Source organism: Macaca mulatta, chromosome 9 (assembly GCF_049350105.2).
Source record: "Macaca mulatta isolate MMU2019108-1 chromosome 9, T2T-MMU8v2.0, whole genome shotgun sequence".
NCBI classification, from domain to species: domain Eukaryota; kingdom Metazoa; phylum Chordata; class Mammalia; order Primates; family Cercopithecidae; genus Macaca; species Macaca mulatta.
Genome location: NC_133414.1, coordinates 76,053,740 through 76,080,242, shown reverse-complemented (window position 1 = coordinate 76,080,242; position 26,503 = coordinate 76,053,740). Strand labels below are relative to the sequence as shown.

The window sequence follows — 26,503 nt, the reverse complement described above, 5'->3', positions numbered from 1 at the left end:
ATAAGTGTGAAGACTGCAAATTCATTTCAGAACTATGACCATCCTGAAAATGTTGTGAGTACACACATTTATGCGTGAATTTTTCTGAAGCAAAAGTCCATAATTTTTATCAGATTCTCAAAGGGGTTCTATATTAAGAAATTAATGCTTTTGGCGGTGGCTCACACCTGTAATCCCAGCACTTTAGGAGGTTGAGGCAAACAGAGCTCTTGAGGCCAGGAGTTTGAGACTAGCCTGGCCAACATAGTGAAACCCTGTCTCTACTAAATATAAAAAAATTAGCCAGGTGTGGTACAGCATGCCTATAATCCCAACTACTCAGGAGGCTGAGGCATGAGAATCATTTAAACCCTGGAGATGGACGTTGCAGTGAGCTGAGATTGTGCCTGGGCAACAGAATGAGACTGCATTTTAGCCTGGGCAACTGAATGAAACTGTGTCTCAAAAAAAAAAAAAATTGGCTGGGCGCAGTGGCTCAAGCCTGTAATCCCAGCACTTTGGGAGGCCGAGGTGGGTGGATCACGAGGTCAGGAGATCGAGACCATCCTGGCTAACACAGTGAAACTCTGTCTCTACTAAAAATACGATAAACTAGCCGGGCGTGGTGGTGGCCACCTGTAGTCCCAGCTACTCGGGAGGCTGAGGCAGGAGAACGGCGTGAACCTGGGAGGCAGAGTTTGCGGTGAGCTGAGATGGCGCCACTATACTCCAGCCTGGGCGACACAGCGAGACTCCGCCTCAAAAAAAAAAAAAAATTAATAAATGTTTTTATGCATACTTTTAAAATGTGAGTCTTTATTTTTTAGAAATATATTCTAAAGTATTTATAGATAGAAAAGAGTTGGGATTTGTTTTAAAATAATTGACGTATGAGGTGGGGAGTACTGGATGGGGACATAAATGATAAGATTGGCTATGATTTGATAATTGTTGAAGATGAATAATTGGTACATAGGATATTCATATTATTCACTCTACCTTGGTGTATGTTGAGAATTTCCCAATGTAAGTTATTTTACTTCTTCAGAGACTGGGTTTTGCTATATTGTCTAGGCTGGGGTGCAGTGGCTATTCAGATGTGTGATTATTGTACACTGTATTCTCAAACTCCTGGGCTCAAGTGATCCTCCTGCCTTAGACTCCCTAGCAGTTGGGACTATAGGCCAATATAGGAATATTTTTAGTAAAATAGAAAAGGGGTTCTTGGCTAGGTGCAGTGGCTCACACCTATAATCTCAGTGCTTTAAAAGGCCAAGGCAGGAGGATTACATAAGCCCAGGAGTTCAAGGCTGCTGTGGGCTATGATGGCACCACTGCATGCTAGTCTGGGTGACAGAGTGAGACTCTGTCTCTATAAAAAAAATAGTGGGAGTTCTTAGCCCCCAAAAGGGTAGAGAAACACTGCTTTCACCTAATTTTGGGATTAAATCAGCCTCTCAGGAAGCCTCTGGCTTAGGTTAATTGCTTCTCAGGAACTAGACTCAGAGTCCAACTGGCTTCTTGGAAGTAAAACAAATGTCACTTGCTGCTTTTCACACCAAAAGAAAATGTTCATTAGAATCAAGAAGTAGTCAGGCTATCTAAACAGCCTTCATGTATTAAAATAGCAAAATATGCAAAGAGTTTGAGAAGATTTTCTTACTGTGCTCAACACTGGCTAGAATTCTATTTGCACGTAATGTTAAAATCTGAGCTTTACACTTTTAGAGAGATGTGAATAATTTAGAGAAGATCTAAAGAAAAACAACAAAAATGGTCAAAAAGTTTGAATATCTCTTTGTTTATAAAAGATGATTTAGAGTGGCAACAGAAAAACTAAAGATCACTTAGTAGCAGACCTCAAATGTAGAACACTGATAAAAGCCTACTGTTCTCCATCTTCACTTATAAGGGATCCACAGAATTCATCTTAAATTATCTCATCTCTCAAAAGGAGTTAGGCTAAATGATTGTTAAATCCACTTATGAGCTCTAAAACCCTATGATGCCCTGGTTTTTGATAGGTGCATTAGTTGAGAAAAACCTGTTATCTCTATTTCTTTCCTTGTTTAATACTCATAGCATAAACATTTAGATTAGATATAATGAAATATTTCCTTTTGTGGGACCATCAGAGAATCAAATTAGAATCTATGAAATGTGCATTTTCCTCCTACCTTATCTTCCTGGCCCCTCCATCCTTCCCATATTACATTAAAATAGTTGAGCTCCAGTCTAGCCTGAAGGCAGGAGAGTGAGCAGGATGAATTATTTAATTCCCTTTAGTCTGATGATGCTATGACTGAACTATTTCTCATACACCAAAGATAGAAGGTTGTAAGTGTAATGCATCCCTTGCACCTAAGCCCTTAACTGGCCCCCTTCTCAAATGCTAAAGGGTAATTCTATCTCCATATTAACACTGGACCTACTTAGTAAATGAAGAACACCAAAGGCAATCTGCAGAAAACCTGTTTAACATACACAGTTTAAGTATTAATTCTGAATTTCAGAACTACAAATTGCCTTGGCAGAAGTGGCATATCTCATACAGAAAGGAACATTTTGTAATATGGAAGAGGTGAGAAAAAATAGAGGGGGATACTGAACAAAATGTTTTATAATCATGTCTGTACTCTCATACTGTCATTTTCCACATATGGAAACTGAGGCATTTTCTTATAAAAAAATTAACTTAAAATAGAAAAGAAGAACATGATAGGTAACAAAATACTAAGAATTCTATAGAACTACAAATGAAACACAGAAACAGAATTTCTTAAATAGCATTTATTTTCTCTCAAAAAGCCTATTATGTACTAACAAGTGTTCCTCTAAATTATCAGAAAGGCATCACTACTAAAATTTTATATACATTTTTTATATAAGAGAAGGAATATTGGGTTACAATCTGAATTTCTCTTTATGATTTCTCTTAAAGTACAGAACTGCTATTAAAATGACTAATATTGCTAAAATGAAGGCTACTAGATTTTCCCATGAATTTCAGTGGAATGTCCCAAAATGGTGTTAAGATATGCAGAAGGACCCATTTCAAAGCAATTTCTCCACCCCTTCATAAAAGATTTAAGCTAAAGAAAAAAAAAAAAAAAGAAAAAGAAAACCCAACAGCTGAAGACATTGGGCTATTTATAAGTCTTCTCCCAGTCCCCCAGACAGCCTCACATGGGGGCTGTAAACAGCTAACTAAAATATCTTTGAGACTCTTATGTCCACACCCACTGACACAAGTAGAGCTGTAACCACAGTGAAACTAGACTTCAGTTTCCTTTAGCAAGTATGTGCCTATGATAGTAAACTGGAGTAAATGTAACAGTAATAAAACAATTAAAAAAAAATAAAAATTATACCTTTTTCTCCAACAAACGGTAAAGACCATGTGAAGACATCCATAAAATTGGGCAACCAGTAAGGATGTGGAGAACAGTTAAACTGTCGAATATTCATCACATTATTTTCATACTTTAATACAGCAGCTGCAAGATAAGTTGAACATAGATGTAACTATTTGTAATTAGCCTTAAAAATATAAAATACATAAAAGCAGAAAAATATTAAGAGGAAGGGAGATCGGGGTGAGTGGAATCAGGGCTGGTAGAGGGAGGAAGGAACGAATTTTTAATAATAACACACGTTTTGTTTTTAACACTGTCATGTAGAACTCTAACTATAGTCAGGTCTTCATATTACTAATGAAATTTCCAGATTCTTTCCAGAATGTTTGTTTTACTTTATAATCCAATGATGAACATGCATTTTTACTAAATCCAAAATTGTGAAAACTCAGTTTTTAGAAGAAACAGATAATGGCAATGAGCAATTTTCTAGGTTTTTAAAGTTCATACAAATTGAGAATTTAAGATCTTTCTAGCTTCAGGCAACCTGAAAAGTATAGCTGAATGGTAATAAAGCAAACAAAAAAATCCCATCCATTTGGAACATTTTACTTATAAATGTATGAATGTATTTGTTTCATTTAATATGGAAAATCAGGCAAAACTACTAAAAATAAATATTTTACTTTGTTTAGAAAAAAAATCCCACTAAAACACCAAAAGAGAATATTATAACCAAATAATCCAAAGATAACATATTCATCTCAAATGCAGGTATTTAATGTTTCAATATGTTGATATAATTAAAATCTTAAATGACCTACATAGATTTCAATTACTGGTTATATTACTGATAGAACACTGGGTTAGAAGGGTTGGATTCTCATCTAAACTATAGCGCACATTAGCTATGCAAGGCTTGGTAAATTATTCAACTAATGTGTTTCTCATTTATAAAACAGGAATAATATGTCTACACTGCCTTACCACAGAGGTTTAAGATCAGACAATGCATTTCACATGAAAATACACAAAAGTATAATGTCTTGTAGATAATATTTTATGGTTACTTTTTCACTTTAATGAAAAGCACTGGAATGCAGATGTTAAATTCCAAGATTTGTGATTTTGGCTAATAAAGAATCAAAAGTAATCCTGCTACACGTTACTGTTTACTAACAATAAGTATTACGTTTGTTTCCCATATGAAATTTCCCTCTGAAATAAAAGTATTTTAAATTATATGTTTTGACAATCAGTTCAAAGTGGGAAAATAAAGCATTTTAAATTAGCCTCAAAAATTATGAGCTGATACCAAGCTTTCAGATCTTTTGTAAGGGAGAAAAGAGAAAAATCTAGAAAATTGCCTTATGGATAGAATGAAAAATTACAAACATACCCATACAATGTAAACACTCAAACCATTAACACTATTTATGTACAGACTCAGAACTACAAAGAGACATTTGATTTTTGACAAGACAGTCAATGGTTTGAGTTTCTTTTATAAGTACTAAAAAAAAAAAAATCCATCCCTTAACTTCCTGAGTCAAACAAACAAAGGACAATCAGTAAGGCAGTACTCAACTGGACACTGAACACTAGCTCCCTTAATACTAACAAGGGGAAATCACAGCTGAGGAATTAGAGCACCAATAGAAAGTTAAATTTAACACTTGGTTCTGTTTTTGAGAATGGAATCAGGGCAGGAGTGCACTGGCTCAGGCCTATAATCCCAGCACTTTGGGAGGCCGAAGCAGGCAGATCACTTGATCTCAGAAGTTCAAGACAAGCTTGGTGAACATGGTGAAACCTCATTCTAAAAAAATACAAAAATTAGCTGGGCGAGGTGGCAGGTGCCTATAATCCCAGCTATTAGGGAGGGCTGAAGCAAGAGAACCACTTGAACCCAGGACGCAGATGCAGTAGTCAGCCGAGACTGCACTACTGCATTCCACCTGGGCGACAGAGCAAGACCCTGTCTCAAAAGAGAAAGAGAGAATGGAATCAAAACTTAGATGTTTCTTTTAAAAAATGAAGTCATATGGCCGGACGCGGTGGCTCAAGCCTGTAATCCCAGCACTTTGTGAGGCCGAGACGGGCGGATCACGAGGTCAGGAGATCGAGACCATCCTGGCTAACACGGTGAAACCCCGTCTCTACTAAAAATACAAGAAAATTAGCCGGGCGAGGTGGCGGGCGCCTGTAGTCCCAGCTACTCGGGAGGTTGAGGCAGGAGAATGGCGTGAACCCGGGGGGGCGGAGCTTGCAGTGAGCCGAGATCGCGCTACTGCACTCCAGCCTGGGGCACAGAGCAAGACTCCGTCTCAAAAAAAAAAAAAAAAAAAAAATGCAGTCATATTTCATAAGACATCTATAGTATAAGTTCTTGTAGCATATTCTGTACCAAATTTATCCAGCATGCTACTGTTTGGTCTCAGGCAAATGTTTTAATCTTTTAACCATCACCTCTCATCATCCAAAAAAACTCTTCCTCTGTTCCTCTTTTGAACTTACACCATGACTCTTATTTAGCAATGACCTCATTCTCTCTCTAAATGTCCTTTTTAAAGTCTTTAACCTTCTGTTCTTTCCTCTTGGCACATCCACTCCAGTCTGATCCTGAAGCCATGGCATAGTCAACTGAATTCCAGACATGTCAAGACAGAAGAGAAGCTGGCCTCTTAATTTCATCTTCCAAAGATGTAAACTACATAAACATACCCAATCTCATCTTCAATGTCCTTGGCACACACTTAACTAGATTAAGACCCTTTGGCACTTTCTGTTAATAAATTGTATTCAAAATAAAATGAAATCCAATTGCTATAGACAGGTCAAATTTTCAGGGAAGGTGGGAAAATGAAAATCACTGGAACAGAAGGCAAAGGAAAAAAGCAGTAAAAAGAAAGAGAAGAATGTATCCCTCAAATGAGATGAAGCTGGATTAATTTTTTTAAAAAAGCTCAAATACAAAGCTTCATGGGGCAGTGATAAGACTGTGGAGGTAAAAGAAGGAAATAAGAAAGGGAAAGAGAACCTAGATCAGTGAACATAAAACAAGAAACATGATAAACTAAACAAGCAGACAGTGCAAATAAAATCATCAAAGCAGCAGCAGCTTTATACAAACAAGAAAACATCCTCAATAAGGGAAAAGATTTAAGAAAGGGGAGTTTGAGAAAATCATGTTTGGTTTTGCTTGATGCACTTAACTCAGAGCACATTTTACAAAACGGTTTTTTCGAGACAAGTTGTGGAATGGGGTTACGTATTACTTAGTTTCACATTTTGGATTTTTATTTATTGTTCTCTCCCCTCCCTTATATCTTACAGTTATTTATAAAGAATGTGGATACTAATAGTTTCAAACAACACCCCTTTTTTATTATATTAAAAGTCTATTAAAATACTAAATTGTTTAACAATTTTTTTTATCAACAACATCTTACCTTTATTATTGTAGACATCTAAGTAATTAGGTGCCGAAAAAATTGTTATTAATGAAGGGAACCCTGTAGTTTGACTTTTTCTGTACATTCTATAGCTGCAAAACAAATAGCTTAATATGCATCGTAAAGCATCAATCATGGTTACTAAGTTTGATTTATATTTTAGGTGTTAATTTGGGTCAGGGAAACAGAATTCTTACCCTGCATCTTGAGCTTCATGAGCTCTAATAATCGATAACAAATTATTGTTTTGCAAAAATTCACACACTGCTGGATAGCTGTGGGGGAAAAAGAGTAAATTAAGTAAAATAATGGTTTTTTTGTATGAAGCATATGCTTTGTTAACAACTAAAATGTGATTAATCTTGGATATTTTTCCTTACTTATAAAAATAAGAACATCCTCGAACTGTATTGTGACTAAAATGTTCCTGTGATTTTTCATTTCCAAAATCTTCAGAAGGATCGGACCATAACAAGTCACACATTGGTCCAAATGCAGGTGGCTCTTTGAATCTATCTAACTGTGAAAGAAAGAAAAGAAAGAACAGAAGTAACTCATCACAAAGTAAGGACAAAATGTGCATAGGAAAATATACCAACTTTGAATACAGCTCATAGTATATTATTGTGAATAAACAGAAGCTATTTCCTCAAGATATCAGTATATTAATTTTTACCATTACCTAATCTTGGCAGTGAAAAGAAGTGTGAAACTTCTACTCTACTCAACAATGTACTATAAATAGAAATCAATCTTGGAAGTAAAATATATACTTACTCTCCTAATATCATCCAGTGTGTGTATTTCTGGTGAAAGTCCACCATGAACACAAAGAAACTGTTGGTTTAAAAGTGCGGCAAGAGGCAAACTATCAAAAGCTTCCATACAAGCTTCATAGACTCTTTCCGAATACTTAATTTTACCTAGGAAAACAAAAAATTAATTGAAAATTACATTACTGGTTGACCATTTTAAAAACATATATATTAGATTTTTATTTCTTGTTCTCTCCCCTCCTTTATATCTTTTAGCTATTTATAATGAAATTGAGATAGTTACAGTTTCCATTGTAAAAGGTAATAGCCCAAATAGACAGACAGACAGACAGATTGCAAGAAAACTATAGAGACAGTAAACAGCAAAGTGGTGGCCAGGGTTTCAGAGTGAGTGAAGGGGTGACTATAAAAAGGTAGCAAGAGAGAATTTATGGCATGATAAAACTTTTCTGTATCATGATAGTGGTAGTGGGCAACTCTATGTAGTGTCAAAAGTCACAGAAGTAAATACCACAGAGAATAAATTTTACTGCACACAATATTTTTTAAGGAAAGCATCTTCCCCTATAAGAATCAACAAAAATACGCAATGTTATCAGTCTTATAAAGACAAAATATTTGCTCTCTCTAAAATTATTCTGGATGATATGTCTTATGAAGCAAAATATTTGCTCTCTAAAATTATTTTGGATTATTGCAAAAATGTCATCAAGTATTATTAAAAATAAGTAAGTCAAATCTCTAAAAACAGGCAAGGCACAGTGGCTCACACCTGTAATCCCAGCAAATTTAGACAGGCCAAAGCGGGCAGATCACTTGAGGCCAGGAGTTTGAGACCAGCCTGGCCAGCATGGCAGAACACCATCTCTACTAAAAATATACAAAAATTAGCCAGGCATGGTGGTGTGTGCCTGTAATCCCAGAGACTCAATGGCTGAGGCACGAGAATCACCTGAACCCAGGAGGTGGAGGTGGCAGTGAGCCGAGATCACGCCACTTACACTCCAGCCTGGGTGACAGAGTGAGACTCCATCTCAAAAAAAAAAAAAAAGAAATCTCTTAAAAACAGCCCAACCCTTCACCTTTATCAGCCAAATAAGGCAAAATGAGTACAGGTGAGGTTAAAATCATTTTAATACTTGCTTTATTTTACTCTAAGAGTCAATGACTATTGTTATTACAGGCAAGACGACTACATCATCACAACAAAATTCAAAGTTCATCCAATTTTTCTGAAAAATAAAAGTAACAGCATACTCGTATGTCAGAAAAGCTGAGGGGTTCCTCTTGTCTACAATGAATACTTAAAAATGGGCAGTGAAGCACGAAGCCAATATAGAAACACAAGAAAGACAAAACTCTACCAAATCAAACTATCATTTACTTTTAGAGAGATGTCATGCACTTTCCTTTGCTCCTTTATAACTTTAAATTCCTGAGTATTTTGATTTTGATGAGATTTTGGTAGGTGATTTGTTATTTATCTAAGCAAAGAAAAAGAACTTAGTTCCTACTTCCTGTTTTAATACTATAATATTCAAATATTTTTAAAAACTATATATATATATCCAGTACCAGAGGTTCTAAACTGGTAGTGTGCTAACGAACCTGTTTTCTAGCACTGTGGTTTAATAAAAATTCTAATTTGACTGCTTTTAGGTCAAGCATGCACTTTCCAGGACTTATCTTACTCATTTAGGTTAACTGCCTGATCCTTGACGTTGTAAGAGTATGCCACTTCTGCCACTACCCATCACTGTATTTTTCTCCTTTTACTGCAAGTCTCTACTTAATATGATCTTTAATGGATCATGTTTTGAGTCTCAAAACGTTGAAATTATTTCTGTTTTTAGAATTTAACTCTACTTAATACAGTCATGAATATTAATTTAAAAAGCACAAAGTCAGGCCAGGCACAATGGCTCACACCTGTAATCCCAGGACTTTGGAAGGACGACGCAGGCGGATCACTTGAGGTCAGGAGTTAGAGACCAGCCTGGCCAACATGGTGAAACCCCGCCTCTACTAAAAACACAATTAGCAGGGCGTGGTGGCGCGTGCCTGTAATTCCAGTTACTCGGGAAGCTGAGGGAGGAGAACACTTGAACCCGGGAGGAGGAGGTTGCTGTGAGCCGAGATCACACCACTGCACTCCAGCCAGGGCAACAGAGCGAGACTGTCTCAAAAAAAAATAAAAATAATTAAAATAATTAAAAAGCACAAAGGTTTGATGTGTGAAAAAGGCCTAACCTTGTTCTGTAACATGGTTACTTACAGGTATTAGATTACCATTGCGGTAATAATTTGAGAGAGAAAAGGGATAAACATTGTAGGTTAAGAATTTCACCAACCACTGTACCTGACTAGTCTTAAAACTATGATACCAAAAAAAAAAAAATTTTTTTTTTAAAGAATTTCAATCATTAAAAGCATGATTGAAATGATCTGCAATGATAACAGGATACACAATTTGTTAGGATCCCTCACAGGAATGCCTCAAGATTGAAGGACAAAAATCTCCAATGCAAAAATACATTTTTTTCTTTTGGTTTTTATTTTTTCCTGTTAGAAAAAAAAAATATATATATATATATTTATATATATATATATGAGACAGAGTTTCGCTCTTGTTGCCCAGGCTGGAAGTACAATGGCACAATCTCGGCTCACTGCACCCTCCACCTCCCAGGTTCAAATGATTCTCCTGCCTCAGCCTCCTGAGTACCTGGGATTACAGGCATATATAACCACATCTGGCTAATTTTTGTATTTTTAGTAGACATGGTGTTTCGCCGTGTTGGCCAGGCTGGTCTCAAACTCCTGACCTCAGGTGATCCACCGGCCTCGGCTTCCCAAAGTGCTGGGATTACAGGTGTGAGCCACCATGCCTGGCTTAGAAAAATTAATTTTAACATTAAAACTTATATATAAAACTCTAAACTACTAAGCATGTTTGTAAAAGTTAAACATAATAGGAAATTCTGAAATGAAAAAAATTTTTTTTTTGAGACAGGGACTGACTCTAGAGCCCAGTTTGGAATGCAGTGGGACGATCTCAGCTCACTACAACCTCTGATTCCCAGGCTCAAGTGATCCTCCCACCTCAGCCTCCTGAGTAGCTGGGACTATAGGAGTACACTGCCACACCCAGTTAATTTTTTTTTTTTTGTACTTTTGGTGGAGACGGTGTTTCACCATGCTGGCCAGGCTGGTCTCCAACTCCTGAGCTCAGGCAATCTGCCTGCCTGGGCCTCCCAAAGTGCTGGGATTACAGGCGTGAACCACCATGCCCCACCAAAAACTTCTCAATTAAACACCATTAAATACCAAAGAGTGCTCGACAACTTTCCTCAAAGCTTTACGTGTAGACATGAAATCTATCCTTACATGTTGCACTGTAAAGTCCTCAAAACGCTTACTACACACATAAGTCCAAAAGAATACTGAGGAAGTGAAAACATTTCTCCTGGCAGTACTCACATTCCTGCTTAAAGGTAAAATATTCAGTAAGGTGTCTGCATTCATGGTTGCCTCTCAGAAGAAATAATGTGGTTGGGTATAGAATCTTCAGAACCCATAAATATAAGACACACTGCAAAAGAAAATTTTTCTAGTGAATTTATCTTGTATTTTTGTTTAATGAAGCTGCTTGATCTTTGCTCCTTTTCCTCTATTAACCTTACCATCCCCTATTATCTTTCTTTGTCCCTTACTAAAACATAAGCACCACAAAATCACAGATTTTGTCATCTTACTCACTTTTGATTCTCTACTCCTAGAAAAGTAGCTAGCAAATAGGAGAAGAGCAATAAATATTTGTTGAATGAATGAGTCAAACAATCTATTTAATTACTTTTGATTTACAGACTGCCCAATATAAAAACAATTAGCACATTGGTCTACAGACGCCTATTAGTAAATAAAATAATAATGTCAAAATAACAGCAGCTAACATTTACTGATTACTTACAATGTGTGAAGCACTATATAATTAATTCTCCTAATTTATTCCTTAAACAACACTATGAAGTATGTAATATCATCTTTATTTTACAAATCAGAAACTGAAGCAAAGATCTTAAGTAACTTGTCCAAAACCACAAAACTTCTAAGTGATGGAGACAGGATTCTGATCCTCTGATCTTAAGCATTATGCCATGCTACCTAATGAAGGGAAGGTCCATGTTTTATATTTGTTTAGTTGATTATGAATATTGCCTTACATATGGTAAGTGCTTATTATCTGAACTAATTCAATGCAAATGTAATTTTTTACATAAAAATATTATTAAACATTATAGCAGATGCTGTTCTCTAAACAGGTTTAACATAAGAGACTCACTACTTATTTGCTTAAAAAAGGAAGAACTATTTCATATGGAAATAAGCATGGTATATAATCACATGCAAAAAGAAAAAACAAACTTTTTTATTTTTAGAGACAAAGTCTCACTGTAACCCAGGTTGGAGTGGCACAATTACTGCTCACTGCAGCCTCAACCTTCTGGGCTCAAGCAATCCTCCTACCTCAGTCTCTTGAGCAGCTGGGACTTACAGGCACATGCCACAAGGCCCAGCTAAGTTTCTGTATTTTTTTGTGGAGCCAGGGTTTCACCATGCTTCCCCGGCTGGTCTCGAACTCTTAGGTTCAAGCAATCTGCCTGACTTGGCCAACCTGTGCTGGGATTACAGATGTGAGCCACCACACCCAACCAAACTTTATTGTTAATAAATTAAGGTATATTTAAACGTGTAACTATTCACACCTTCATTTTATTCAAAAGGGAAAAAAGTAATAAAATCAGGGAAATAATCTGTTCTCATTGCTTGTTTTGAGTCTTTGTTATTTTCCTTTTATAACAACAAAAGGTATTAAAAGAATCAGCTACATCCAGGCACGGTGGCTCACACCTGTAATCCCAGCACTTTGGGAGGCCGAGGCAGGCAGATCACCTGAGGTCAGGAGTTCGAGACCAGCTTGATCAACATGGTGAAACCCTGTCTCTACTAAAAATACAAAAACTAGCCGGGAGTGTTGGTGGGCACCTGTAATTCCAACTATTCGGGAGGCTGAGGCAGGAGAATCGCTTGAACCTGGGAGGCAGAGGTTGCAGTGAGCCGAGATCACACCATTGCACTCCAGGCTGGGCAACAGAGTGAGAGTCTGTCTCAAAAAAAAAAAAAAAGAGTCAGCTACAAAACAATCTTATACAAGGATATGCACACCAACTTAGTTACCAAATAAGCGTCATAAAACTGTTTATTTTATTGCTTTTGTCAAATGCCTGAAATTTTTTTGTTAGGATGGGCCATTTTCTGATTTGCCTGAAGCCTTGTGATAATTTGGGAAAAGCTGACGAGGCTAATAATCAACTATCAGCAGGAGGTAGAAGAACTCAAGATAGTAAAATTCCTAAGGGAAGCAGGACTGACGGAGTCTAGAACTTCCTTCCACTCTTGAGAATCCTAGCACACCTCAGAAAAAAAGGTATATTGGAAACACTGGAGAAGGGGATATAAACAACAGTAACCAACGTAAATTCACCAGGTAAGGTTTCAATATCTACTAGGAAAGGTGGTTAAAAGCACATGCTTGGAGTCACATTGCCTGGCTATGCTGTTTACTAATAATACAACCTTAGGCAAGTTACTTAACCTCTCTAAGCCTCAGGTTCCTCATCTATAAAATGAATAAAACAACAGTACTTACCTCATTAATATTATTGTAAGGATTAATCAACATGTGTTCAGTGCCTAGAACATGCTTACAACATATTAAATGTGCAACACAGGTATCTATTGGTAGAAATTTGACCCCACAATTCTACCTCTAGGAATTTGTCATACAAAAATAATCGGGCAAGTATATAAAGATGCATGAATAATATGACTCATTGAAGCATCATTTGTAAAGGCAAAAAACTGGGAACATCTTCAGTGTCTAACCACAAGGAATTAATTAATTATAGTTTGTTATTAGGTGGAAAACAATGTAGCTATTGAAATGATGTTACAAGTTTATATTTACTGACTTGGAAAGACATTCGGTGTAGGGATGTATGAAAAAGCAAGTTACAGACAATATTATAATATGATCCCTTTTTCATTAAAAAAAAGAAAGAAAATGTATATATTGGAAAATACATATTGTTCTACAGTTACAGAATTTTATTTATACAATTTAAAAAGATGGCAGGGCAACAAGGCTCACATCTGTAATCTCAACACTTTGGGAGACCAAGGCGGGAGGATCACTTGAGCCCAGGAGTTCAAGACCAGCCTGGGCAACATAAGAGACTCAATTGCTACAAAAAAATTAAAAATTAGTCTGGGCATGGTGGTGTGCACCTGTGGTCCCAGCTATTTGAGAGACTGGGACAGAATGATCCCTTGAGCTCAAGAGCTCAAGGCTACATTGAGCCATGCTGGTGCCACTGTACTCCAGCATGGGCCACAGAGTAAGACACTGTCTCAAAAAAAAAAAAAAAAGAAAAAGAAAAGAAAAAGAAAAAAGAAAAAGGAGCAAAAGGAACCCAAAAGGTCATTTTAATGCCTCAAGTTTTTAAAAACAAACTAATACTTTCCAAATACATAAAGATTCCATATGATACACTTGAGTCTTAATAGCTACATAAGGAGAAACAGAAGCACTAGGGCTCAAGCAATAAAAAAATCACAATATACTTTATTTAATCAGAGAGAATTCAAGTAATCTTTTTTCACATGGTTTAATGCCTTTAGGGGCAAGAGAGATAAATAGCACTAACTTTTTAAGGCCACTAGTTAACAGGGCAATAAAGACCCCTCAGTCTGCTCAAAAATTCCACTGGGGAAAAAATGGCAATTATAATTATATAAACAGAGTTATCCAAACAAATTTATTTGAATTGTTTGAAAGACAGAACAGGAATAAACAGTAGCTTTTCATAAAAACTTCAGAATATGCAGAGTTATTTAAAAAAAAACCTAACACAGGTACTTGTGAAAACTAGGATTAAGGGAAAGCATCTATGTTAACACTTAACAGCAAATCAAATGACAGTTTATGATTATTACCTCTATACTAAAATAACCTCTGTCCACATAATCGCCAAGAAAAAGGTATCGTGTATTAGCAGGTGATCCTCCTACTTCAAAAAGTTTCATCAGATCAAAAAATTGGCCATGGATGTCACCACACACTGAAACAAGAAGATTATTAGACAAGGGAAAAAAATCTCTAAAATAACAAATTTTAGTTAAGTTAAAACGTATTTTACAAAAGACATAGTATAAATGCTATCAAGAAATGTCTGAGAAGGAAGTAGTCTGTGAAGAGTCATGATTAGGATGATGTGTAACCAAGTGTTCATGTGCTCAAGATCTAGAAAAAGATGTAACAAGGCCGGGCGCGGTGGCTCACGCCTGTAATCCCAGCACTTTGGGAGGCCGAGGCGGGCGGATCACAAGGTCAGGAGATCGAGACCATGGTGAAACCCCGTCTCTACTAAAAATAGAAAAAATTAGCCGGGCGCAGTGGCGGGCGCCTGTAGTCCCAGCTACTTGGGAGGCTGAGGCAGGAGAATGGCGTGAACCCGGGAGGCGGAGCTTGCAGTGAGCCGAGATTGCGCCACTGCACTCCAGCCTGAGCGACAGAGCAAGACTCCGTCTCAAAAAAAAAAAAAAAAAAAAAAAGAAAAAGATGTAACAGAAATAATGAAATTTGTGGTCAGTGACAAACTGTCATCTACATTTATAAAGATCGTCTCTAGGACTCCAAGGATGTGTTTTAAGTTTCAAGATGACAAAATTACAATGGTGGCAGTTAAAATATCCATTCTTTTTTTTTTTTTTTTTTTTTTTTTTTTTTTTTTTTTTTTGAGACGGAGTCTCGCTCTGTCGCCCAGGCTGGGGTGCAGTGGCCAGATCTCAGCTCACTACAAGCTCCGCCTCCCGGGTTCCCGCCATTCTCCTGCCTCAGCCTCCTGAGTAGCTGGGACTACAGGCGCCCACCACCTCGCCCGGCTAGTTTTTTGTACTTTTTAGTAGAGACGGGGTTTCACCGTGTTAGCCAGGATGGTCTTGATCTCCTGACCTCGTGATCCGCCCGTCTCGGCCTCCCAAAGTGCTGGGATTACAGGCTTGAGCCACCGCGCCCGGCCAAAATATCCATTCTAACTCAATACTTTCTGTTGCTCTCTAAATGGTCACTTTTGGTATCTGATATGATATCAAGGTATTTGACCCTAACAATTGAAAGCAAAGTTAAGTATTGAATCAAACTGAAGTATGGTCAATACAATTGATGAAACCTTAACGAAAGCATAATAGACTAACTTCTACACTCAGATTATTTAGAATCATGTCTATTCACTGAAAACAGGCAATCTTTTTTAAGTATGGAAAATAATTTGGAAATTCAAGATAATGTCCAAGTAATATTGATTTAGCATACAGTATCATTGAAAACAGTAAGTTTTAAATCCAGGCAACTAAACAACGACATAATAAAAATAATACCCAAAACATGAATAAGCTTACCTGTGATTGGAGCTTCTACTTCTATCATGGTTTTCTCTCTCCGAAGGATGGCAGCACCTTCGTTGATAATTCTAAGCGCAATTTCTTCATCTACTCGACCTTCTTTTACCAAGTGATTCTTCAGAACATCAACCCTGGGTATCCCATCCAGATCAAATACTTCTTCAGATGTCAAGCGATGTGTTGGGGGGAAAGGGACAGCTGCAAATTTTTTTAATTAATAAAAAATAAGTCACCAAAAATATATTAACTTAAAAACTAATAATTGGATCTAGATAAGAATAAAAATTGTAAAGCAGAGATTTTTCTTTCTTCTTCATTTATTGGGTAGAAGTGTTTTTCTAAATAGTAAGCAAATTATACCACTTTTAAAGCTATTTATATTAACATGTTCTTTGTAGAGAATTATTAGAGAACTGAGTCGTCTCACAAAATTAAGTTCTTTCAGGATAACCAAAGCTTTTTTGTTTAAGCCAAAACATTTTTAGGCAGAACTCTCAAAATATTGTATTACAGTATTAGATATTTTTACCTTAAATGAAGTACAAAAAATACAATTTAATGCTGGGAGTAGTGGAGCATGTCTGTAATCACAACTACTTGGGAGGCTGGGGCAGGAGGATCTCTTGAGGCCAGAAATTGGAGACCAGCTGGGGCAACACATCGAGACACCATCTCAAAAAAACCCCACAACACTTTAATACCAAATAAGCCTAAATAGAAAGAAATTCCAAATACAAGGTGATTTACCTTATCCCTTTCTAACAAGAACATAAAAACAATGTTTTCTGACCAACTTGACTATACACTTCTAGAGATATAGACCAAACACCAGATGTTTACTTCTGAAATGTAAATTAATTTAGTAGGCTTAAAATAATAAACCATAATTTCAAAATATTGATTTTTCTCCTACCTTAATGTTTCACAAAACACTTTCATTCAAAATCTTTATGCATAAATTTGAAACCAGTGCATTCCTTATCATTGGAGTCACTTTTTGAGTCATCTAACACACATTCTGAAAGCAAATCATCTTCATTTCCATCTAAACTGTTTGAGATACAGCACTTTTTGCACATGTGTAAAATGTTATCACTGCAAATTTATCCCTGTAATTTTTTTTTTTTTTTTGAGATGGAGTCTTGTTCTGTTGCCCAGGCTGGAATGCAGTGGCGCGAACTTGGCTCACTGCAACCTTCGCCTCCTGGGTTCAAGGGATTCTCCTGCCTCAGCCTCCCGAGTAGCTGAGATTACAGGCATCTGCCATTATGCAAAGCTAATTTTTGTATTTTTAGTAGAGACTGGGTTTCACCATGTTGGCCTGGCTGGTGTCAAACTCCTGATCTCAGGTGATCTGCCCGCCTTGGCTTCCCAAAGTTCTGGGATTACAGGCATGAGCCACTGCACCTGGCCTATCCCTACAAATTTAACCAAAAGTTCCCATTTCATCATAGTTAAGTAGTTGGTTTTTTTCACTCTGCAGTACATATTTATGATTTCCATAAGAAATCACCAACTGTACTGTTTTTAAGTGATACTTGTTGAGTGGAATGGAAAACATGAATGTTTATTTCAATGGCATCTAAGCACAATTTTGAGGTCATATACCTAGGAAAAATTACTATATAGTAAGTTTTTCTTATTCCTTTTTTACTGAATCCAACAAGTAAATCTTTATGCATTCAAAATCAGCTTGGACTGAAGCAGTTTCAGGCTCTTTACTGAATAGTACTTTGCTTTGCAAAATAAAGAAAGTGAGAGAGAAATGTACATTAGGAGTGTAATAAATATAGACTGAAATGTAAGGCAGCTCCCTCTTTTCTGAAAAAAAAAATTTTTTTAAGTAGGCCAGGTGCAGTGGCTCACGCCTGAAATCCCAGACTTTGGGAGGCCAAGGCCAGTGGATCACTTGAAGTCAGGAGTTCAAGACCAGCCTGGCCAACATGGTGAAACCCTATCTCTACTAAAAACACAAAAATTAGCTGGGTGTGGGGGCGCATGCCTGTAGTCCCAGCTACTCGGGAGGGTGAGGCAAGAGAATCTCTTAAACCTGGGGAGGCGGAGGTTGCAGTGAGCCCAGACTATGCCACTGCACTCCAGCCTGGGCAACAGAGTGAGACCCTGTCTCTATCAGATATATATATATCTGAGCATATGGTATACAGTATTTTCCTGATGCTTTAGGGTCATGATTGTGATTATCAATTATCACAGAGAAGCCTGTAAATGTACAGGACCAACTGCTCCTTTACATTTCAACTTAAAGTAACAAAAAACAAAACAAAACAAAAAAAAACTGGGTTAGATTCATATCAATTACCTAAGAAAGAATATAACCACATTCTCATATCAGGAGAAAACATTAAGGAAGAACTCAATCCTTTACAAATGAGATAAGAACTAAGGCAGAGGGATGCCAACCATTTCTGAAAGACTGAAATCACTAATCTTTTTTTTATTACTATTTGATATATAGTAAAATAAAACTGGACTTTATTTTCCCTTCACAAGAAACATGTATTATCATTACTTTTTACTCATCTAGAGTAAGGCATTAAAATATATTTTACCCCCAAATATAGCATGTCAAGATTCTAATAAAATAAAAGCCTCAAAGTATGTTTTTACCAACCAAAGATTAAACAAACCATTATATATGCTATAACCAAATTTGCCCTCATGGTAGAGTAATTGTTTAAAAATATAAACATTTTTAATGAACTGATTACTAAATAAATCAAGTGTTACTTTTGGGACATTATAAAAATGAGAAGGTTAAATATTTCTTACTAATAAACACAAATTTCTGAGATCAAGATAGAATCACAGTTTTTTCATCAGGTCAGAGAAATTTTTTTTTTTTTTTTTTTTTTTTTTTAGCACTCTACTTGGGAAAAGAAACACTATTTAAGATGCTGTGTTCTGGCCGGGTGCGGTGGCTCACGCCTGTAATCCTCGTACTTTGGAAGGCCAAGGCAGGCAGATCACAAGGTCAAGGTTTTGAGACCACCCTGGCCACCATGGTAAAACCTCGTCTCTACTAAAAATACAAAAATTAGCTGGGTGTGGTGGTGCACACCTGTAGTCCTAGCCACTTGGGAGGCTGAGGCAGGAGAATCACTTGAACCCAGGAGGCAGGCGTTGCAGTGAGCCAAGATTGTGCCACTGCACTCCAGCCTGGAGACAGATCGAGACTCAGTCTCAAAAAAAAAAAAAAGGAAAAGAAAAAAAAGCTGTGTTCTACATGATGAATATTTCCTATTTATTTATTTATTTTGAGACAGAGTCTCACTCTTGTCGCCCAGGCTGGAATGCAGTGGCGAGATTTCAGCTCACTACAACCTCTACCTCCTGGGTTCAAGCGATTCTCCTGCCTCAGCCTCCCAAGTAGCTCAGATTACAAGCGCCCGCTACCACGCCCAGCTAATCTTCATATTTATAGTAGAGACAGGGTTTCACTGTGTTGCCCAGGCTGGTCTCAAACTCCTAACCTCAGGTGATCCGCCTGCCTCGGCCTCCCAAAGTGTTGGGATTACGGGCATCAGCCACTGCACCTGGCCTAGATGATATATACTTCCTAACAATCAACAACATAATTCCACTAATTGCTCAATTCAGTTCAAAACATAGAACTTCCCAAAAATCCACCTATGAGACCACTCCCTACTTCCCCCTTAGCCAGACACAAGTGGTACTGCATGTTTTCAAGCACACTGTGAATGCTCTACTTTAAGTCACACTGAAGAATTATAATGTATTCACCTGAAAAAGAAAGTATAAACTGACTCCATGCCACAGTTAGTTATCTAAAGACCTGTATTTCCTATTTATTTTTCAACTCAAGGCACTTCTACATTACATTTCAAAACCAGCTAGGACAGCTTTTAAAAATGTGTACAGGTTGACTGGTAGAAAAACGTCACCTACTCATGAGTAAAGGTAGATGAAAGCTATAGGGAATCAATGTTAACATAACACAGAAAATAAAAATTGGCAGTTTCAAATGAGTATGTTTTGGCTGGGCGCAGAGGCTCGTGCCTGTAATCCCAGCACTTTGGGAGGCTGAGGCGGGTGGATCACTTGAGGTCAGGAATTCAAAACCAGCCTGGCCAAAATGGTGAAACCCCATCTCCACTAAAAACACAAAAAATTAGCCAGGCGTGGTGGCCGCACGCCTGTCGTCCCAGCTACTCAGGAGGCTGAGACAGGAGAATCGCTTGAATTGGGGGGGTGGAGGTTGCAGTGGGCTGAGATCGTGCCAGTGCATTCCAGCCTGGGCGACAGAGCGAGACTCCGTCTAAAAATAAAAAATAAAAATAAAATAAATTTTAATTTATCAGCAAATAAGAGAAAAAAGGCATGTATAGTATTGTTTCGCAAGTGGAGAAAGGAGCTTCAGCAGGAGACCTGACGGGGCAAAAGATAACTGTCGAAATAGAATTTGGCCTAAAACAAGTTGCTCAATAGAGAGTCAAAATTTTTTTCATCAAAAATTAATTCTCTGGCCAGGTGGGGTGGTTCATGCCTGCAGTCCCAGCACTTTGGGAGGCCAAGGCAGGTAGATCACTTGTGGTCAGGAGTTCAAGACCAGCCTGGCCAACATGGTGAAACCCCATCGCTACTGAAAATACAAAAATTAGCCAGGCATGGTGTCACACCTGTAGTCCCAGATACTTGGGAGGCTGAGGCAGAAGAATCGCTTGAAGCTGGAGGGGGCGGAGGTTGTAGTGAGCCGAGATCGTGCCACTGAACTCCAGCTGGGGCGATAGAGACTCTATCTCAAAAAAAAAACAAAAAAACAATTAATTCTCAACTACCACTTTGTTTTGCAACTCCTAAAGCATTTTAAAGCATTTCCATATAGTTTCCAGGCTTTTTAAAGGTTTTTCTTTTTTATTTCTAATTCATCTTCAGCCAAGTATTTCTGCTTTTCCAGAGTTTATTTTCCCCCCTCCATATATACTTTTTTCTCCTAATTTTCAGACTATGTTTCCTCACTTTTCTATATTTGTGATAGGGAAAAACCAGAAAATAAATGTATATACATGCAATACAAATAGTCAACAACTGAAATGGCTAATAATAGAGGATGTGTTGGAACAATCTAAAGAGCTACAAAATCGGCCAGGCATGGTGGCTCACGCCTGTAATCCCAGCACTTTGGGAGGTTGAGGCAGGTGAATCACCTGAGGTCAGGAGGTCGAGACCAGCCTGACTAACGTGGAGAAACCCTGTCTCTACTAAAAACCCAAAAATTAGCTGGGCATAGGGGCGTGCGCCTGTAACTCCAGCTACTCAGGAGGCTGAGGCAGGAGAATCACTTGAACCTGGAGGGGCGGAGGTTGCAGTGAGCCGAGATCATGCCACTGCACTCCAGCCTGGGTGACAACAGCAAAACTGCGTCTCAAAAAAAAAAAAACAAAAACAAAAACAAACAAGAGCTACAAAATCCCCTCAAAACCTAAAAATCTTGATTTGGTAACATTCATTTTGACCAAACTGTTCTGTTGAAAATCTTCCTTTTATCCAAATTTTGACATGAAGGGCATATCTATATAGTAACCAATAATATTTGCAAGGTATTTTCACTCACATTTAATGTATAGTGGCTAAAAAAATAGGACTGAAAAACATTTTAATTTAGGAAGTTGGAAAAATAAACCAAGAACACAGACTGATCAGGAATTGGGAAAGAGGGGATGATGGTACAGACATCTTCTTAATGTTTCTACCACTGGGCAAAGAAACCTGAGAATTAACTGATCCTGTTCCCCAATTCTAAGCAAGGGCTGCCCTCTTAGCCCTATGAGGCCTCTAACTTCAACGGGGGTACAGCCTGTGCCAAGTGAATAACTTGACTCCAAAGTATCATTCAGATGCCTAAGGTCAGTTAATCCCATCGTGCTTCCCATCACTGCTATCCTTGGCAACTATCCAAAATACAGTCTCTACATCTATACTTCTAAATTTTTGTCTGTATTTCTTTCCCTCATACCATTTCCTTCTTGCTGTTCTCCCTCCATCCTTTTCACTGGGGCCTTCAGAATTCCTATTATAAGATTTTGTTTTAATCTATCCCACAATCCCTACACACAATCTTTTTTTTTTTTTTTTTTTTTTTTGGCGGAGTCTCGCATTGTCGCCTGGGCTAGAATGCAGAGGCACGATCTCAGCTCACTGCAACCTCCACCTCCCAGGTTCAAGCAATTCTCCTGCCTCAGCCTCCCAAATAGCTGAGACTACAGGTGCACACCACCACACCCAGCTAATTTTGTGTGTGTGTGTGTGTGTATATATATATATATATATATTAGATGGAGTCTAGCTTTGTTGCCCAGACTGGAGTGCAATGGCACAATCTGGGCTCACTGCAACCTCTGCCTCGCAGGTTCAAGCGATTCTCCTGAGCAGCTGGGATTACAGGCATGCACCACCATGACTGACTAATTTTTGTATTTTCAGTAGAGACGGGGTTTCACCATGTTGGCCAGGCTGGACTCGAACCCCTGACCTCATGATCCCCCTGTCTCAGCCTTCCAAAGTGCTGGGATTACAGGTGTGAGCCACCGTGCCCAGCCAATTTTTTGTATTTTTAGTAGAGATGGGGTTTCATTATGTTGGCCAGACTGGATTTTTTTTTCGTTTTTTTGTTTTTTTGTTTTTTGAGACGGAGTTTTGCTCTTGTTGCCCACGCTGGAGTGCGATGGCGCAATCTCGGCTCACTGCAACCACCGCCTCCCAGGTTCAAGCGATTCTCCTGTCTCAGCCTCCCAAATAGTTGGGATTACAGGCATGCACCACCACGCTCAGCTAATTCTGTATTTTTAGTAGAGCTGGGGTTTCCCCATGTTGGTCAGGCTGGTCTTGAACTCCTGACCTCAGGTGATCCACCCACCTCAGCCTCGCAAAGTGCTGGGATTACAGGCGTGAGCCACCGCACCCGGCCTCTCTGTTCTTTAGCTCTACACAGAATATTTGTAGTGTCTTGTCTCTCTAGTTTAATTAAATCTTGGGTCTCCTGAAGGATACTTCTCAAATTCTTTTTTCAAAGTGGATGGTGCTCATTTTTCCACATTCCACTAATCCCAGCGGAGACTTCAGCATTCTCTTAGCTCTCCATTAGCACTTCCAACATCATTGCTCCACTAGGGAAAAAAAGATGCCTCCTCCTTTGAGATTCATGCCTCTGGCTAGTTTACCCTTATCCTGGCTATCTATTAAACTAGCGATTATAGGCTGGGCTCCTGGCTCCGCAGCTCACATCTGTAATCCCAGCACTTTAGGAGGCTGAGGCTGGTGGATCACCTGAGATCAGGAGTTTCAGACCAGCCTAGCCAACATGGTGAAATCCGTCTGTACTAAAAATACAAAAATTAGCCAGGCATGGTGGTGGGCACCTATAATCCTAACTACTGGGGGGGTGCTGAGGCACGAGAATTGCTTGAACCTGGGAGGTGGAGGTTGCAGTAAGCCAGGATTGCACCACTGTACTACAGCCTGGGCGAGAGTGAGACAGTGAGACTTTCTCTCAAAAAAAAACAAAAACAAAAAAAACTAGTCATCAAAAGCTCAAGTTTCTGGCCCACAAGTCTTATCCATTCTAAGTTCCACCATCGTCAAGGTCTATGTGATAACCTATCTAAAACTTAAGAACTGGCCAGGCGCAGTGGCTCATGCCTGCAATCCCAGTACTCTGGGAGGCCGAGGCGGGTGAATCGCTTGAGGTCAGGAGTTTGAGAATAATAGCCTGGTCATCATGGCGAAATCCCGTCTCTACTAAAAATACAAAAATTAGCAAGGCGTGGTGGTAGATGCCTGTAATTCCAGCTACTTGGGAGGCTGAGGGAGGAGAGTTGCTTGAACCTGGGAGGCAGAGGTTGCAGTGAGCCGAGATCACGCCACTGCACTCCAGCTGGGGCAACAGAATGAGACTCCATCTCACAAAAAAAAAAACCAAAAAAAAAAAAAAAAAAAACCAAACAGGAGAAACACAGGTATTAAGAAATGTTTACAGAATTAATGATTATAGTTTCCAAAATACTTGTTTAACGACACTAATTTATGTAGCAATGACAATATATTTATAGTGTTTTATTCATAGTTGACCAAGTACTTTCACATACATAATTCCACATGATTCCGAGGCACATTCTGTGAGTTTGGTCAGGCACATTTTTGTTTTTTTTCCGACACAGTCTCGCTCTGTTGCCCCAGCTGGAATGCAATGGTGAGATCTCAGCTCATGGCAACCTCCACCTCCCAGGTTCAAGCAATTCTCCCTACCTCAGCCTCCCGAGTAGCTAGGATTACAGGCATCCATCACACCGGGCTAATTAGTATATTTTTAATAGAGACGGGGTTTCACCATATTGGCCAGGCTGGTCTTGAACATATGACCTCAAGTGATCTGCCTGCCTCTACCTCCCAGTGCTGGGGTTAGGGTCAGGCAAGTTTTATCTCCATTTCACAAACGATAGATAACAGGTTCAGAGACATTAAGTTGTTTCTCAAGGGGTTTCACTAGTAAGAAGTAGAGCCATAGTTGAAACTGAAGTCTTCAGAATGCTGCTCCTGTATCATCTGTCTTTATACCAACATAATGACAATTTTCTTTTGACAAAAGGAGACATCAAAAGGCTGATCATGGCTGGGCATGGTGGCTCACACCTGTAACCCCAGCACTTTGGGAGGCCAAGGCAGGACAATCACTGGAGCCCAGGAAATCGAGACCAATCTGGGCAACATAGTGAGACTCCTGTCTCCATAAAAAATAAACAAAATTAGCCAGGCATGGTGACGTGTGCCTGTAGTCCCAGCTACTTAGGAGGCTGAGTTGGGGGATCGCTTGAGCCCAGAAGTTTGAACCTGCAGTGAGCTATGATCATGCCACTGCACTCCAGCCTGGGTGACAGAGCAAGATCCTGTCTTGAGGTAAAAAAAAAAAAAAAAAAAAAAAAAAAGCCTCATCATGAAGAATGATATAACCATTTGCTTGCCAGGAGTAGAAGTATGGTTTGGGCACATGCTTTAAGGAAAGATTCAATAAATCCAACAGCATTGTCTTCAAAATTTCAAGGTATTCATTGGGTCTCTTTTAGTTCGTGGTGGTTCTTTAAATATATCTTTCCCTCAAAATTGGCTCCCGTTCCTGGCTTACCCCTGTTAAGGTATCACCATTCTCTATCACTCACACTTAATGTCATTGTTCTCTTTCTGAACTCTAAGTCCTATTGATTCTTCAAATTCAATTTTCTTAAATTTCCATTGTTGCAATATTAGTTCAAGTTCTTATCATTTACTAGAAAAATATTTTCTTCCTCTTTGACCGAACAAAGTAGTAAATTAACCTACTCAAAAACTTGGGGTAGTTTCTTAATGACTAAAGAAAAAAGAAAAAGAAAACCTTGAATCTTATTTTCAAGATTCTTCTCAATTTAACCATTCTCAGTCTTTTAAAATATCATTCCAATCTTTGCATCTAACTACAATTGCCCAATTTAATCTAGCCCTAAAGCAAAATTATTCTGATTATTGTTTCCTAAAAAACTGTTGCTCACCTATTTCACTTCCATACTCACTCATCCAATATACTCACCTTCTACTATTAGTAGGAATTTGTGTCATATCTAGTTTTTCATGCCTTGGTCATCCCCCACTTGGACTACTCCATTAATCTCCTAACTAGACAACCTTCTTCCCTACCAATAATTTGTTGCATACAACATGACCAGAATTAGCCATCAAAAAACAGAATACTAGGTCACTATTCTACTTTAAACCTTCAATAATAATAATAATAATGGTGACGGCTACGACTGGTTGAGTACTTACCATGTGCCAGGCCAGGCACTGTGGTACCTACTTTACGTGCACAGTCTCTATTAATTCTCCAACAACCCTATAATAAGATTTTATTAGTTCTACTTTACAGATAAGAAAATTAAGGCTTGGGGATGTTAAGTATCTTGTCCATGGCAAAAAGGTTATTAAGTGGTAGAGCTAGGATTCAAACCCAGGCAGTCTGACTCCAGAGCTTGTGTTTTTAATTATCCAGGTACTATATACTGCTATATTGCTTAATAGCTTAAGTTTCAGCTCCTCAACTTGTAATACAAAAGATCCTTTCTAACTTCATTCCTGTCACTCCTTGCCAAGCACTTTACATACTTCTGCCATACATTTCATACTTTTTTCAAATTCCATGCCTTTCTGCTTGTTTTCCCTACTCTAGCCCCACTTTCTATCTGGCGAAATTCTACTCATCCTTCAAGGACTACCTAGAAACATTACCCTCTCAGTGATGCTTTCCCTCAAAGAAAGATAGCCAGTCCCTTCTTTACAGCTCCAGTAGCGCTTTGTACCAAATTCATTATATTATTTATTTATAATAGTATGTTCCCCACTAGAATGCCAG

General features: G+C 38.3%; 1 protein-coding gene across 22 annotated transcripts in view; it reads right to left on the bottom strand.

The window, feature by feature from the left end:
* PPP3CB (protein phosphatase 3 catalytic subunit beta) overlaps nt 1-26,503 on the bottom strand; it is a 60,641-nt gene that overhangs the window by 27,582 nt on the left and 6,556 nt on the right. For 16 of the 22 annotated variants that reach the window (XM_015147315.3, XM_077946602.1, XM_077946604.1 and 13 more), the window contains exons 2-9: nt 16,087-16,287; nt 14,623-14,747; nt 11,047-11,158; nt 7,568-7,713; nt 7,171-7,310; nt 6,988-7,065; nt 6,788-6,882; nt 3,351-3,476 (exon numbers count right to left, since the gene is read on the bottom strand). In XM_015147315.3, coding sequence (XP_015002801.2) covers nt 3,351-3,476; nt 6,788-6,882; nt 6,988-7,065; nt 7,171-7,310; nt 7,568-7,713; nt 11,047-11,158; nt 14,623-14,747; nt 16,087-16,114 — 850 coding nt within the window. In that variant the 5' untranslated portion in view covers nt 16,115-16,287. Of the gene's footprint in view, nt 1-3,350; nt 3,477-6,787; nt 6,883-6,987; nt 7,066-7,170; nt 7,311-7,567; nt 7,714-11,046; nt 11,159-14,622; nt 14,748-16,086; nt 16,288-24,212; nt 24,324-26,503 lie in introns of those variants that run through there. The other 6 variants (XM_077946603.1, XM_077946605.1, XM_077946611.1 and 3 more) reach the window with 3 other exon arrangements.